Below are 14,955 nucleotides of genomic sequence, written 5' to 3'. Positions count from 1 at the left end.
GGTATCAATTATAGAATATTACACTTGATAAATATGTGAAAGTGTATTTATATCCTGAGATACAGAGCTAGATAAAAGATTATGTACAAGCCTTGCAACAAACAGCGGTAGTTTGTTATCGAGAGAAATCGGAAAAGAACACAGTAAAAAGGAGACGTTTTGAGGTCGATAAATACTTACTAATATCGAAAATCTAAAAAAACACAATTTCTCTTTATTCATCTGCACATTAGTGTGTGAAATTTGAAAATGATATGTCCATACTTGACGAAATTGAAACGATGATAAATATTTCACCTGTTTTTGAACTCCGCGCTCATTGTAAACCTATTTTAAGGCCAAGAAAAAAAATGTTTTCTGGTGAGTTTGAATCACTTAAATACCCTGCCTCAGCCTTCTTTTTTTCGTGTTTGTCCAGCCAATGCAGAGTGCAGATCCAAGGGAAACACAAAATAAGGTTAGCATGAAACCCCTGAAAACGGAGTCTTTCTCAGTGTAGAGCAGCTTACTGTAGCTTCCTGGTTGACCTTACATCGATGTTTGTGGCGCACTTTCGACACGAAGTGCATGTGCGACCAGACGTTCGATCGATTAATTACTCAAATTGGTCATTAATACTCGTCGGATTATTACCAAAACCTAATCAGTTCTTGCCATTACCCTACGGAACATGCCTATTAAATTTTGTTTGAATTGATGCAGCTGTTTGTTCGGAAATGGTGATACAGACACAGACACACAGACTTCATCCCTATTATAAAACCCCCTCAATTCCATGCCACTGCTATGCCTCAAGCATCTACGTCTACTCGACTACAAGACAGCAACCACAAACTAGTGGATACAAGCGTCGAAGTCAGAGTAAGAAACGCAGCCGTAAACCCAGACAAGTTCAGGGTCAGGCTGTGTACACTAGGCACACGAGTCAGCCGAGTAAGCCGTCCACTTCCTCGACCAATCAAACACAAGGGTCAGGAAGTTGTCAGCTGTTCTCCTGACTTCCTTCCCGACAGGACCATGAACCTCATGGACACATGCAGTCCAGTTGGGGGCGTATAAGTTTATACGCAAAACATTGGGAATGCATTACGTCAGACGAATGAATTTTGTCTACCATAAGAGAGGGTTACCACCTATCTTTCGTACATTGCATACATCACATACGAAAGATTGGCTACATTCTGTATGGAAGATAGGTGGCAACGCTCTCTTTCGGTCGTACCGTTCGTTACTCCAGTTCCAAGACCTGCCAGTCAGCGAACGGCATTTCTGGAAGCTATCGACTCCCTAATAAGCAAAAACGCAATAAGGGAAATCAATGCCCAGTCATCGGGACCTGGCTTTTACAGCCACTTTTTCCTGGTTCCAAAAAAGTCCGGGGGATGGCGACCCATACTGAATCTGTCCACGCTCAACAAGTATCTATGAGTGCCCAGATTCAAGATGAAAACAGGCTGATCCGTTCTCGCCTCTATTCAGCCAGGCGAATGGATGTCGTCCATAGATTTGAAGGACGCCTACTTCCACATTCCCATTCACAAGTCGTGTTGTCACTTTCTGCGCTTTGCAACCAACGGTCGAGTGTTTGAATACGTAGCACTACTGTTCAGCCTCGCAACAGCACTGAGAGTCTTTACTCGGGTAGTTTCCGCACCGGTGACCACTCTCCATGTGCTCGGTTTTCTACTAAATCCATATCGAGACGACCAGTTGCTACATGACAAGAAAGTCAAACAGATACGTCGCTTTGTTCAAGACACCCAGATTACTCTGAGGTCTCTTGGATTCCTTCTGTGAGTCCCAACAAATCGGTTCTAGTTCCTACTCCGGACATGATTTTTATCAGGATGTGTTTTATGACCAAACAGGGAATAGTCTGTCCACCGCAAGAGTGAATAGACAAGATTGTAGTACTGGTAAGGCTTGTTGCGAAACAACTCTGCATACAAGCCAAACTATTTCTGTCCCTGTTGGTTTTGATGAATTCCATCATCGACATTTCACCATGGGCACGCCTCAGAATGCATCCAATTCAGCTCTACCTGTTGGCTCACTGATGCCCCAGTATCCAATCAGCAGAGTCTACGATTCCCATCCTACCACCCCTTTTTCCACACCTACAGTGGTGATTGGCCAAAGAGGCAATGTTGGAATTAAAACCATCATCGAGTTGGAAAACAGATCTTTCCCTTTTTACTGATGCGTCCACGGTGGGATGGGGATCTGGACCACCACTGGACTTCAGGTACTTAGGATCCTACCATCCAGCCTCCGTCATATCAACTGGTTAGAATTGCAGGCAGTTGTTCTAGCTCTTCGCCAGTTCAAACACCTGGTGTCACACCACTGTGTGCTAGTCAATACTGACAGCGCAACAGTGGAGGCTTACATCAACAAAATCGGGGGACCAGGTAGAAAATACTAAGGGCACGGCACCTTCCGGGGAAGCACAATGAGATCACAGACGCACTATCGCGCTGCATCCAAGTTAGCCCCACAGAATGGGAGATTCCACAGAATGTAGCCAATCAAATCTTCATCAGGTGGAACAAGCCAGTAGTTGACCTGATCGTGACTTTTCTTAATCGCAAACTGCCTCTCTTTGTATCTCCAGTACCACATCTCAGAGCAATGCCCTGTCTTTCAATTGGGAGGGGTTGGAGGCCTACGCCTTCCCACCTCTACCCATGCTACCACTAGTTCTCAGAAAAATTCAAGAGGAAAAGTGTGTACTATCTTTAGTTGCTTTACTGTGGTCGAACCGCTTGTGGTTCCCAGTGTTACTCTCTCTCCTAATAGATCTCCCGTGCAAACTGCCCCAGAGGGAGGATCTGTTGTCACAGGAGCATCCTTCACCCGCATCCAGAGATGTTCCATCTACACGCATTCAGATTGTTGCACGATCTCTCATTGCAAAGGGCTTTTCTCGCAAGACTGCCACGATCATCGCAAGACCCCAGTGAGCGAGTACCCTTGCCACTTACGGGGAAAAGTGGAGGAGATTCTCTAGTTGGTGTAATCAACGATCGATTGATCCACTCCAAGTTACTACACAACAGTTAACTGCCTTTCTGTTTGAACTGTTTGATGTACAGAAGTTAGCTGTCTAAACCTTAATGGTATACCGCTCAACTATTTCTAGTACCATTAGGAGTGTTGGGGGCCCGGACTTTGGAAAAAATAAGATCTTATCTAGTTTGATAAAGAACTTCCACATTAAGAGACCGCCACAGCCCATTTCAGCTCCCCAGTGGAGTCTGTCTCTAGTGCTCAACGCACTACAATCTCCCCCTTTTGAACCTCTATACCAGATTTTGTTGGAATTTCTCACACGTTTCTGCTAGCTCTTGTTTCAGGCAGTCGTAGAAGCGAGATCCACGCACTAGATATTGGACAGGGTCGAATCCAGTGGTTACAACACCAGGTTGTACTTCGGACTCATCCTAAGTTCATTGCTAAAAATCAGGTTTTAGGTTCCTTGGCTTCTCCCATTATCCCAAGGTTTAGCCACGCTGGTGGGAAGGGACCGAAAAGAATGTCTTTTATGTCCAGTCAGAGCTCTCAAGTGGTACTATAATCGCACTAAGGACTGTTCATCCCTTGGAAATCGGACAAGTTGGATTGTACAACGGCCGAAGTGGATAGTTAATACTAAGTGGATAGTTAATACTATTAAAGTGGCATACAGTTCTTCCATGGCTAACACACAGGCACTTTCTAAAGTTAGTGCTCATGAAGTTCGGGCAGTGGCTACTTCCTGGGCACTCTGGTCTGGCATACCCATTAAGTCAGTCATTGAGGCAGGAACCTGGCACTCTCAGAACTCATTCATCAGCTTTTACTTGCGGGACATGGCCCAAGAGGCAGTCAGGATGTCTGCTCTAGGTCCTATCAGTTCAGCTCAAAATGTTGCTATGCCTTTCAGTAGAAATTACAATTCTATAGATAAAAGTATTTTACAATTACTCACTGGCATACATTTACTTTTAGTACAACATAGAATGCTTACATATATTTTGAATTTATATTTGTCAGATTACACTAGGCAGGGCAACTAAAGACAACAACATAGATGTTGATTTGTCCTTGGAAGGACCAGCATGGAAAATCTCACGAAGACAAGGCGTTATCAAACTTAGAAATAATGGAGACTTTTTCATTGCAAACGAAGGAAAAAGACCAATCCATATAGATGGTAAACCAGTTACGAAAGGAGAGAAAGCCAAACTGAGTAACAATTCAGTTGTAGAGGTATGTTCTAGTTTGACATAAGGGTTGTCTGCAGCAGAGTGGTTAAACCACTTGCCTCTTACCAATGTGGTCAGGGATCAAACCCATTTAAGGTTTGATTAAATTTGCCACACCGTATTATAAAGTAAGAAGAGTGTAGTTCAGTTTGACTCTACCAAGCAACACAGGTTTTTCCACCTGGTAATCTGGTTTCCTCCTGCACTAACACTGAACCTTCCTTCTGTTATTAGGCAATACCCGTTGGACGGTTTATAAATAAATATTGAATAAATATTATTTAATAAATAAGCAGAGACTGTTAAGATAATGTTAATCTATGACTTACCGTATCCATGGTTACAGTTTGGAAAGGCTAAGAATACTCAGGACTCAGTGTGTGCGCCCACGTCTACTTCTATACTTTGTAAACGTCCAAAAAGGATTATTATCACACTGGTGTAACACTGGTGGCGTCCTTTAGTTCTCACCATATTCAGCAAGCTCCTACTCTACATTTATTGTTGCCATATAAAGTCACCCTCCACTACTTCTGGTTGATTTTTCAAGGTGAATTCAGTACTCCCGTCTTGGACTTGTCATAAGACCATAATGTTCAAATTGAAATACTAAATCAAATAAAAATTGTATTTAAGGGCAGATTTGTTCATATATGATAGAAATAGGAATAACTATTTCTGTTTGGTGAAATTTCTATATCAATAGAACAAATTTTGAGAAGGTATGTACAGGAAGACTAGTCACTGGTTGACATACAGTAACTCTATTTGTGGTATGTGCAGGAACACTAGTCACTGGTTGACATACAATGACTCTGTGGTATGCACAGGAACACTAGTCACTGGTTGACATACAATGACTCTATTTGTGGTATGCACAGGAACACTAGTCACTGGTTTACATACAATGACTGGTATGCACAGGAACACTAGTCACTGGTTGACATACAATGACTCTATTAGTGGTATGCACAGGAACACTAGTCACTGGTTGACATACAATGACTATTTGTGGTATGCACAGGAACACTAGTCACTGGTTGACTACAATGACTCTATTTTTGGTATGTACAGGAACACTAGTCACTGGTTGACATACAATGACTCTATTTATGGTATGTACAGGAACACTAGTCACTGGTTGACATACAATGACTATTTTTGGTATGCACAGGAACACTAGTCACTGGTTGACATACAATGACTATTTTTGGTATGCACAGGAACACTAGTCACTGGTTGACATACAATGACTCTATTTGTGGTATGTACAGGAACACTAGTCACTGGTTGACATACAATGACTCTATTTGTGGTATGCACAGGAACACTAGTCACTGGTTGACATACAATGACTCTATTTGTGGTATGCACAGGAACACTAGTCACTGGTTGACATACAATGACTCTATTTGTGGTATGCACAGGAACACTAGTCACTGGTTGACATACAATGACTATTTTTGGTATGCCCAGGAACACTAGTCACTGGTTGACATACAGTGACTCTATTTGTGGTATGCACAGGAACACTGGTCACTGGTCACTGGTTGACATACAATGACTATTTTTGGTATGTACAGGAACACTAGTCACTGGTTGACATACAATGACTGGTATGCACTGGAACACTAGTCACTGGTTGACATACAGTGACTCTATTTATGGTATGTACAGGAACACTAGTCACTGGTTGACATGCAATGACTGGTATGCACAGGAACACTAGTCACTGGTTGACATACAATGACTATTTTTGGTATGCACAGGAACACTAGTCACTGGTTCACATACAATGACTCTATTTATGGTATGCACAGGAACACTAGTCACTGGTTGACATACAATGACTGGTATGCACAGGAACACTAGTCACTGGTTGACATGCAGTGACTCTATTTATGGTATGCACAGGAACACTAGTCACTGGTTGACATGCAATGACTGGTATGCACAGGAACACTAGTCACTGGTTGACATACAATGACTATTTTTGGTATGCACAGGAACACTAGTCACTGGTTGACATACAATGACTCTATTTAAGCAATAAACCATCCCCTGGGGATGGTATACCAAGAGGTTTTGACCAGTGAATGAAATATATGCACGAGCTATAGCGAGTGCATATATTGAGTTCACTGGTCAAAACCGAGTGGTATACCTTCCCCAGGGGGTGGTTTATCGCTATTATATTATACTAGTATATTGAAAATATCGGAAACAAGATAAGAACTAACTTTTTCTCGTTTCATATGCGCCTCTGTGACTAATTTGCATAACAATAATGCTGCTTCCAAGACAGCTGATCTTGGCCTCAACGTGAACATCGTGCAGCGACTGGATTTATTTTATCTGCTAGTCGTTTCTAGGGATAATCTGTACATTGATCAGCTCAATAAAAGTGCCCAGTGATGAATAAACAACCTGTTTGACTCAAGGTATAAACTTTATTGAATACAGCGTGCTTCAATCGTTCCCGGCCGAATTCGCGACTCGGTGAAGTGATAGACAGGTTGATATTTACAATTGTATTTATATTACTGGAAGTTACGTCAGTAGATTTTCGGGTTTGAGGATTTCCCTCTCGGATTGATGACTGATACTCTAGGACAGGATCCCAGACAAATTGACAGACTGATAGTGTCTTTATTTTCATTTCCAACCTGGTATGGTAGAAGCAATAGACAGACTGATAGTGTCTTTATTTTCATTTCCAACCTGCTATGCTACAAGCAATAGACAGACTGATAGTGTCTTTATTTTCATTTCCAACCTGCTATGCTACAAGCAATAGACAGACTGATAGTGTCTTTATTTTCATTTCCAACCTGCTATGGTAGAAGCAATAGACAGACTGATAGTGTCTTTATTTTCATTTCCAACCTGGTATGCTACAAGCAATAGACAGACTGATAGTGTCTTTATTTTCATTTCCAACCTGCTATGGTAGAAGCAATAGACAGACTGATAGTGTCTTTATTTTCATTTCCAACCTGGTATGGTAGAAGCAATAGACAGACTGATAGTGTCTTTATTTTCATTTCCAACCTGCTATGGTAGAAGCAATAGACAGACTGATAGTGTCTTTATTTTCATTTCCAACCTGCTATGGTAGAAGCAATAGACAGACTGATAGTGTCTTTATTTTCATTTCCAACCTGCTATGGTAGAAGCAATAGACAGACTGATAGTGACTTTATTTTCATTTCCAACCTGGTATGGTAGAAGCAATAGACAGACTGATAGTGTCTTTATTTTCATTTCCAACCTGCTATGGTAGAAGCAATAGACAGACTGATAGTGTCTTTATTTTCATTTCCAACCTCCTATGGTAGAAGCAATAGACAGACTGATAGTGTCTTTATTTTCATTTCCAACCTGCTATGGTAGAAGCAATAGACAGACTGATAGTGTCTTTATTTTCATTTCCAACCTGCTATGGTAGAAGCAATAGACAGACTGATAGTGTCTTTATTTTCATTTCCAACCTGCTATGCTAGAAGCAATAGACAGACTGATAGTGTCTTTATTTTCATTTCCAACCTGCTATGGTAGAAGCAATAGACAGACTGATAGTGTCTTTATTTTCATTTCCAACCTGCTATGCTAGAAGCAATAGACAGACTGATACTGTCTTTATTTTCATTTCCAACCTGCTATGGTAGAAGCAATAGACAGACTGATAGTGTCTTTATTTTCATTTCCAACCTGCTATGGTAGAAGCAATAGACAGACTGATAGTGTCTTTATTTTCATTTCCAACCTGCTATGCTAGAAGCAATAGACAGACTGATAGTGTCTTTATTTTCATTTCCAACCTGCTATGCTACAAGCAATAGACAGACTGATAGTGTCTTTATTTTCATTTCCAACCTGCTATGGTAGAAGCAATAGACAGACTGATAGTGTCTTTATTTTCATTTCCAACCTGCTATGCTACAAGCAATAGACAGACTGATAGTGTCTTTATTTTCATTTCCAACCTGCTATGCTACAAGCAATAGACAGACTGATAGTGTCTTTATTTTCATTTCCAATCTGCTATGTTAGAAGCAATAGACAGACTGATAGTGTCTTTATTTTCATTTCCAACCTGCTATGGTAGAAGCAATAGACAGACTGATAGTGTCTTTATTTTCATTTCCAACCTGCTATGCTACAAGCAATAGACAGACTGATAGTGTCTTTATTTTCATTTCCAATCTGCTATGCTAGAAGCAATAGACAGACTGATAGTGTCTTTATTTTCATTTCCAACCTCCTATGGTAGAAGCAATAGACAGACTGATAGTGTCTTTATTTTCATTTCCAACCTGCTATGGTAGAAGCAATAGACAGACTGATAGTGTCTTTATTTTCATTTCCAACCTGCTATGGTAGAAGCAATAGACAGACTGATAGTGTCTTTATTTTCATTTCCAACCTGCTATGCTACAAGCAATAGACAGACTGATAGTGTCTTTATTTTCATTTCCAACCTGCTATGGTAGAAGCAATAGACAGACTGATAGTGTCTTTATTTTCATTTCCAACCTGCTATGCTAGAAGCAATAGACAGACTGATAGTGTCTTTATTTTCATTTCCAACCTGCTATGGTAGAAGCAATAGACAGACTGATAGTGTCTTTATTTTCATTTCCAACCTGCTATGGTAGAAGCAATAGACAGACTGATAGTGTCTTTATTTTCATTTCCAACCTGCTATGGTAGAAGCAATAGACAGACTGATAGTGTCTTTATTTTCATTTCCAACCTGCTATGCTACAAGCAATAGACAGACTGATAGTGTCTTTATTTTCATTTCCAACCTGCTATGGTAGAAGCAATAGACAGACTGATAGTGTCTTTATTTTCATTTCCAACCTGCTATGCTACAAGCAATAGACAGACTGATAGTGTCTTTATTTTCATTTCCAACCTGCTATGGTAGAAGCAATAGACAGACTGATAGTGTCTTTATTTTCATTTCCAACCTGCTATGCTACAAGCAATAGACAGACTGATAGTGTCTTTATTTTCATTTCCAACCTGCTATGGTAGAAGCAATAGACAGACTGATAGTGACTTTATTTTCATTTCCAACCTGGTATGGTAGAAGCAATAGACAGACTGATAGTGTCTTTATTTTCATTTCCAACCTGCTATGGTAGAAGCAATAGACAGAATGATAGTGTCTTTATTTTCATTTCCAACCTCCTATGGTAGAAGCAATAGACAGACTGATAGTGTCTTTATTTTCATTTCCAACCTGCTATGGTAGAAGCAATAGACAGACTGATAGTGTCTTTATTTTCATTTCCAACCTGCTATGGTAGAAGCAATAGACAGACTGATAGTGTCTTTATTTTCATTTCCAACCTGCTATGCTAGAAGCAATAGACAGACTGATAGTGTCTTTATTTTCATTTCCAACCTGCTATGGTAGAAGCAATAGACAGACTGATAGTGTCTTTATTTTCATTTCCAACCTGCTATGCTACAAGCAATAGACAGACTGATAGTGTCTTTATTTTCATTTCCAACCTGCTATGGTAGAAGCAATAGACAGACTGATAGTGTCTTTATTTTCATTTCCAACCTGCTATGCTACAAGCAATAGACAGACTGATAGTGTCTTTATTTTCATTTCCAACCTGCTATGGTAGAAGCAATAGACAGACTGATAGTGTCTTTATTTTCATTTCCAACCTGCTATGCTAGAAGCAATAGACAGACTGATAGTGTCTTTATTTTCATTTCCAACCTGCTATGGTAGAAGCAATAGACAGACTGATAGTGTCTTTATTTTCATTTCCAACCTGCTATGCTAGAAGCAATAGACAGACTGATAGTGTCTTTATTTTCATTTCCAACCTGCTATGGTAGAAGCAATAGACAGACTGATAGTGTCTTTATTTTCATTTCCAACCTGCTATGCTACAAGCAATAGACAGACTGATAGTGTCTTTATTTTCATTTCCAACCTGCTATGGTAGAAGCAATAGACAGACTGATAGTGTCTTTATTTTCATTTCCAACCTGCTATGCTACAAGCAATAGACAGACTGATAGTGTCTTTATTTTCATTTCCAACCTGCTATGGTAGAAGCAATAGACAGACTGATAGTGTCTTTATTTTCATTTCCAACCTGCTATGCTACAAGCAATAGACAGACTGATAGTGTCTTTATTTTCATTTCCAACCTGCTATGGTAGAAGCAATAGACAGACTGATAGTGTCTTTATTTTCATTTCCAACCTGCTATGCTACAAGCAATAGACAGACTGATAGTGTCTTTATTTTCATTTCCAATCTGCTATGCTAGAAGCAATAGACAGACTGATAGTGTCTTTATTTTCATTTCCAACCTCCTATGGTAGAAGCAATAGACAGACTGATAGTGTCTTTATTTTCATTTCCAACCTGCTATGGTAGAAGCAATAGACAGACTGATAGTGTCTTTATTTTCATTTCCAACCTGCTATGGTAGAAGCAATAGACAGACTGATAGTGTCTTTATTTTCATTTCCAACCTGCTATGCTAGAAGCAATAGACAGACTGATAGTGTCTTTATTTTCATTTCCAACCTGCTATGGTAGAAGCAATAGACAGACTGATAGTGTCTTTATTTTCATTTCCAACCTGCTATGCTAGAAGCAATAGACAGACTGATAGTGTCTTTATTTTCATTTCCAACCTGCTATGGTAGAAGCAATAGACAGACTGATAGTGTCTTTATTTTCATTTCCAACCTGCTATGGTAGAAGCAATAGACAGACTGATAGTGTCTTTATTTTCATTTCCAACCTGCTATGCTAGAAGCAATAGACAGACTGATAGTGTCTTTATTTTCATTTCCAACCTGCTATGCTACAAGCAATAGACAGACTGATAGTGTCTTTATTTTCATTTCCAACCTGCTATGGTAGAAGCAATAGACAGACTGATAGTGTCTTTATTTTCATTTCCAACCTGCTATGCTACAAGCAATAGACAGACTGATAGTGTCTTTATTTTCATTTCCAACCTGCTATGCTACAAGCAATAGACAGACTGATAGTGTCTTTATTTTCATTTCCAACCTGCTATGGTAGAAGCAATAGACAGACTGATAGTGTCTTTATTTTCATTTCCAACCTGCTATGGTAGAAGCAATAGACAGACTGATAGTGTCTTTATTTTCATTTCCAACCTGCTATGCTACAAGCAATAGACAGACTGATAGTGTCTTTATTTTCATTTCCAACCTGCTATGCTACAAGCAATAGACAGACTGATAGTGTCTTTATTTTCATTTCCAACCTGCTATGCTACAAGCAATAGACAGACTGATAGTGACTTTATTTTCATTTCCAACCTGGTATGGTAGAAGCAATAGACAGACTGATAGTGTCTTTATTTTCATTTCCAACCTGCTATGGTAGAAGCAATAGACAGAATGATAGTGTCTTTATTTTCATTTCCAACCTCCTATGGTAGAAGCAATAGACAGACTGATAGTGTCTTTATTTTCATTTCCAACCTGCTATGGTAGAAGCAATAGACAGACTGATAGTGTCTTTATTTTCATTTCCAACCTGCTATGGTAGAAGCAATAGACAGACTGATAGTGTCTTTATTTTCATTTCCAACCTGCTATGCTAGAAGCAATAGACAGACTGATAGTGTCTTTATTTTCATTTCCAACCTGCTATGGTAGAAGCAATAGACAGACTGATAGTGTCTTTATTTTCATTTCCAACCTGCTATGCTAGAAGCAATAGACAGACTGATAGTGTCTTTATTTTCATTTCCAACCTGCTATGGTAGAAGCAATAGACAGACTGATAGTGTCTTTATTTTCATTTCCAACCTGCTATGCTACAAGCAATAGACAGACTGATAGTGTCTTTATTTTCATTTCCAACCTGCTATGGTAGAAGCAATAGACAGACTGATAGTGTCTTTATTTTCATTTCCAACCTGCTATGGTAGAAGCAATAGACAGACTGATAGTGTCTTTATTTTCATTTCCAACCTGCTATGCTACAAGCAATAGACAGACTGATAGTGTCTTTATTTTCATTTCCAACCTGCTATGCTACAAGCAATAGACAGACTGATAGTGTCTTTATTTTCATTTCCAACCTGCTATGCTACAAGCAATAGACAGACTGATAGTGTCTTTATTTTCATTTCCAACCTGCTATGGTAGAAGCAATAGACAGACTGATAGTGTCTTTATTTTCATTTCCAACCTGCTATGCTACAAGCAATAGACAGACTGATAGTGACTTTATTTTCATTTCCAACCTGCTATGGTAGAAGCAATAGACAGACTGATAGTGTCTTTATTTTCATTTCCAACCTGCTATGCTACAAGCAATAGACAGACTGATAGTGTCTTTATTTTCATTTCCAACCTGCTATGGTAGAAGCAATAGACAGACTGATAGTGTCTTTATTTTCATTTCCAACCTGGTATGGTAGAAGCAATAGACAGACTGATAGTGTCTTTATTTTCATTTCCAACCTGCTATGGTAGAAGCAATAGACAGACTGATAGTGTCTTTATTTTCATTTCCAACCTGCTATGGTAGAAGCAATAGACAGACTGATAGTGTCTTTATTTTCATTTCCAACCTGCTATGGTAGAAGCAATAGACAGACTGACAGATAGATATTGGCACCTTTAATGTATAATGTGGATATAAAGTACAAATGTAATGGTAATAATTACTTACTTTCACATTTGTCTCAACTGAATGTTTTCTATGTAAGTCTTATGAACTTTACTTGTGAAATGTGAAGTATCAAAGAAACACATGGAATCACTCATACGTACAAGTATAAAACACCTTTACCAAGATACCAAACATTACCACTCGTCAAACACAGAAGCTAAACTAGAACACCATTCGCTCCACCAAAGATTTATCATTACTTACTCTGTCCACAGACTATACCTTTATGGAACGCATTACCACCATGTACAAAAGGAGCAAAAGATGTGGCTAATTTTAAATCACTGATAAACCTTGAAACTAAACAAGTAAATTTTAGTTGTGATGCATGATGGACTATATGTATATAGCCACATCTGATGATGTTTTGTATAGTACTAGACAAGACAAGACAAATGTGTAAACATATGGCTAGTATTATGCAGTCATCAAACCTTACTATCTTTAGATAATGTTCCCTTTTTGTCATATTTTCTGTCCATAGATCACAGGATTGAGATTCATCTTTTTAATTAATCAAGACCTTATTAGTGTTGTCAGAGCTGAAGCTGCTAAGATGGGAGTACAGTGATTGGCCACCCCTATAGATACATATGGAATATTCTTGTGAGTAAATTGGAAGATATCATTCCTTTCTGAGAGGTCAGGTGTTGCAGAAGCTGCTAAGATGGGAATACAGTGATTGACCACCCTTGTAGATACATATGGAATATTCTTGTGAACTGGATACCATTCATTTTTCTTGGCAAAGTCAGGTGTTACAGAGCTGCTAAGATGAGAGTGCAGTGATTTACCACCCCTGTAGATTTATGTTGGATATTCTTATGAGTGAACGAGAAGATAACATTCCTTTCTCTGAGGGAAGTCAGATGTTGTCTAAATCATACATATTGACAGGATTTTGTGAAAAGTACCAGGACAAGCCAGAAGTGACTGATCTAATTCTAACATCTTAGATACAAATGTTCTACAGTTGATAAGTGTGAAAAGGCATCAGTAGAAGTTTTGAATTTGACCACTTTTATGTTTGTGCTGTGATAGAAACAAAAACCAATTCCCTGATCTAAGATAAGTTTAAAAATTCTAGTTTCTTCAGATAAAGAATTCATATTTGTTTTATGTACACAGGATATTGTGGAAAAAGGCTATTTTAAGAGATTATTTAAAGTTAAGACTAGTTTTCTGATGGAAGGATATCCCTTAGTAATATATGTTGTTTGAAGTAAACCTTTTTTGTAACATTTCATGACTGCCGAAGTGAAATAAAATTTTTGTTTGAAGTTTCAGCTACATGTAAAAAGTGTCTTGTGTTTTGTTACTCAAACTGAGACTATAGTCAGAAGGGTAGGTGCTGTATAAGTGTTCATGAATATTTCCGATATTCTATAATGAGATCCTAGAGATGGCACATTTGTAGAAGGTTTCACTTTCAGATTAAATATACTCTGAAATTGTGCATATAACACCTAACAAATATCTATACTAAACCATTGTCAACTATCTACTCTGAAACGAGTATAAAGTTGGCGTCAGATTCAGATTCAGGTAGCGTCATATTCAGCGTCAGATAGCCTCAGATCCGAAGACACCCGACGGACTCAATCAAAGCTGAAATAATACTGTTGAGACTACAGGGAAAGATCCTTTTTAAATTTTAAATTCAAATTTTTAAAAATGACCAACATATTACATACGTAAACTTAGCTTTTACTGACATCATGTACATTATTGGCAAAACGTATCAACCAACGAACATACAGTGGCTGAACTTGGGGCTATTAATGTCTCGGTTGCAAGTATTTCAACTCTATTTCACATATTTTTCCCAAATAAAAATTGTGCAAGCAGAGACATTCAAACTTCCATCAAAAGGATGTGAAACGGAATCTTTCCATGTAGTCTCAACAGTATTATTTCATGTTTGATTGAGTCTGTCGTGTGTCTTCGGATCTGACGCTATCTGATGCTGAATCTGACGCTCAATATGACGCTAGCTGAATC

At 38.8% G+C, this 14,955-nt stretch overlaps 1 protein-coding gene across 2 annotated transcripts in view; it reads left to right on the top strand.

Moving 5' to 3' along the window:
- LOC144450437 (microspherule protein 1-like) overlaps positions 1–14,206 on the top strand; it is a 97,178-nt gene extending 82,972 nt beyond the window's left edge. For both annotated transcript variants that reach the window (XM_078141038.1, XM_078141037.1), the window contains 2 exons: positions 4,036–4,251; positions 13,439–14,206. In XM_078141038.1, coding sequence (XP_077997164.1) covers positions 4,036–4,251; positions 13,439–13,525 — 303 coding nt within the window. In that variant the 3' untranslated portion in view covers positions 13,526–14,206. The remainder of the gene's footprint in view (positions 1–4,035; positions 4,252–13,438) is intronic.
- Positions 14,207–14,955: the final 749 nt, after the last annotated feature.

Source organism: Glandiceps talaboti, chromosome 20, assembly GCF_964340395.1.
Source record: "Glandiceps talaboti chromosome 20, keGlaTala1.1, whole genome shotgun sequence".
In the NCBI taxonomy this organism is placed as follows: Eukaryota; Metazoa; Hemichordata; class Enteropneusta; family Spengelidae; genus Glandiceps; species Glandiceps talaboti.
The sequence above is the reverse complement of the archived record's forward strand: the minus strand, read 5'-3'. Positions and strand labels throughout refer to the sequence as shown.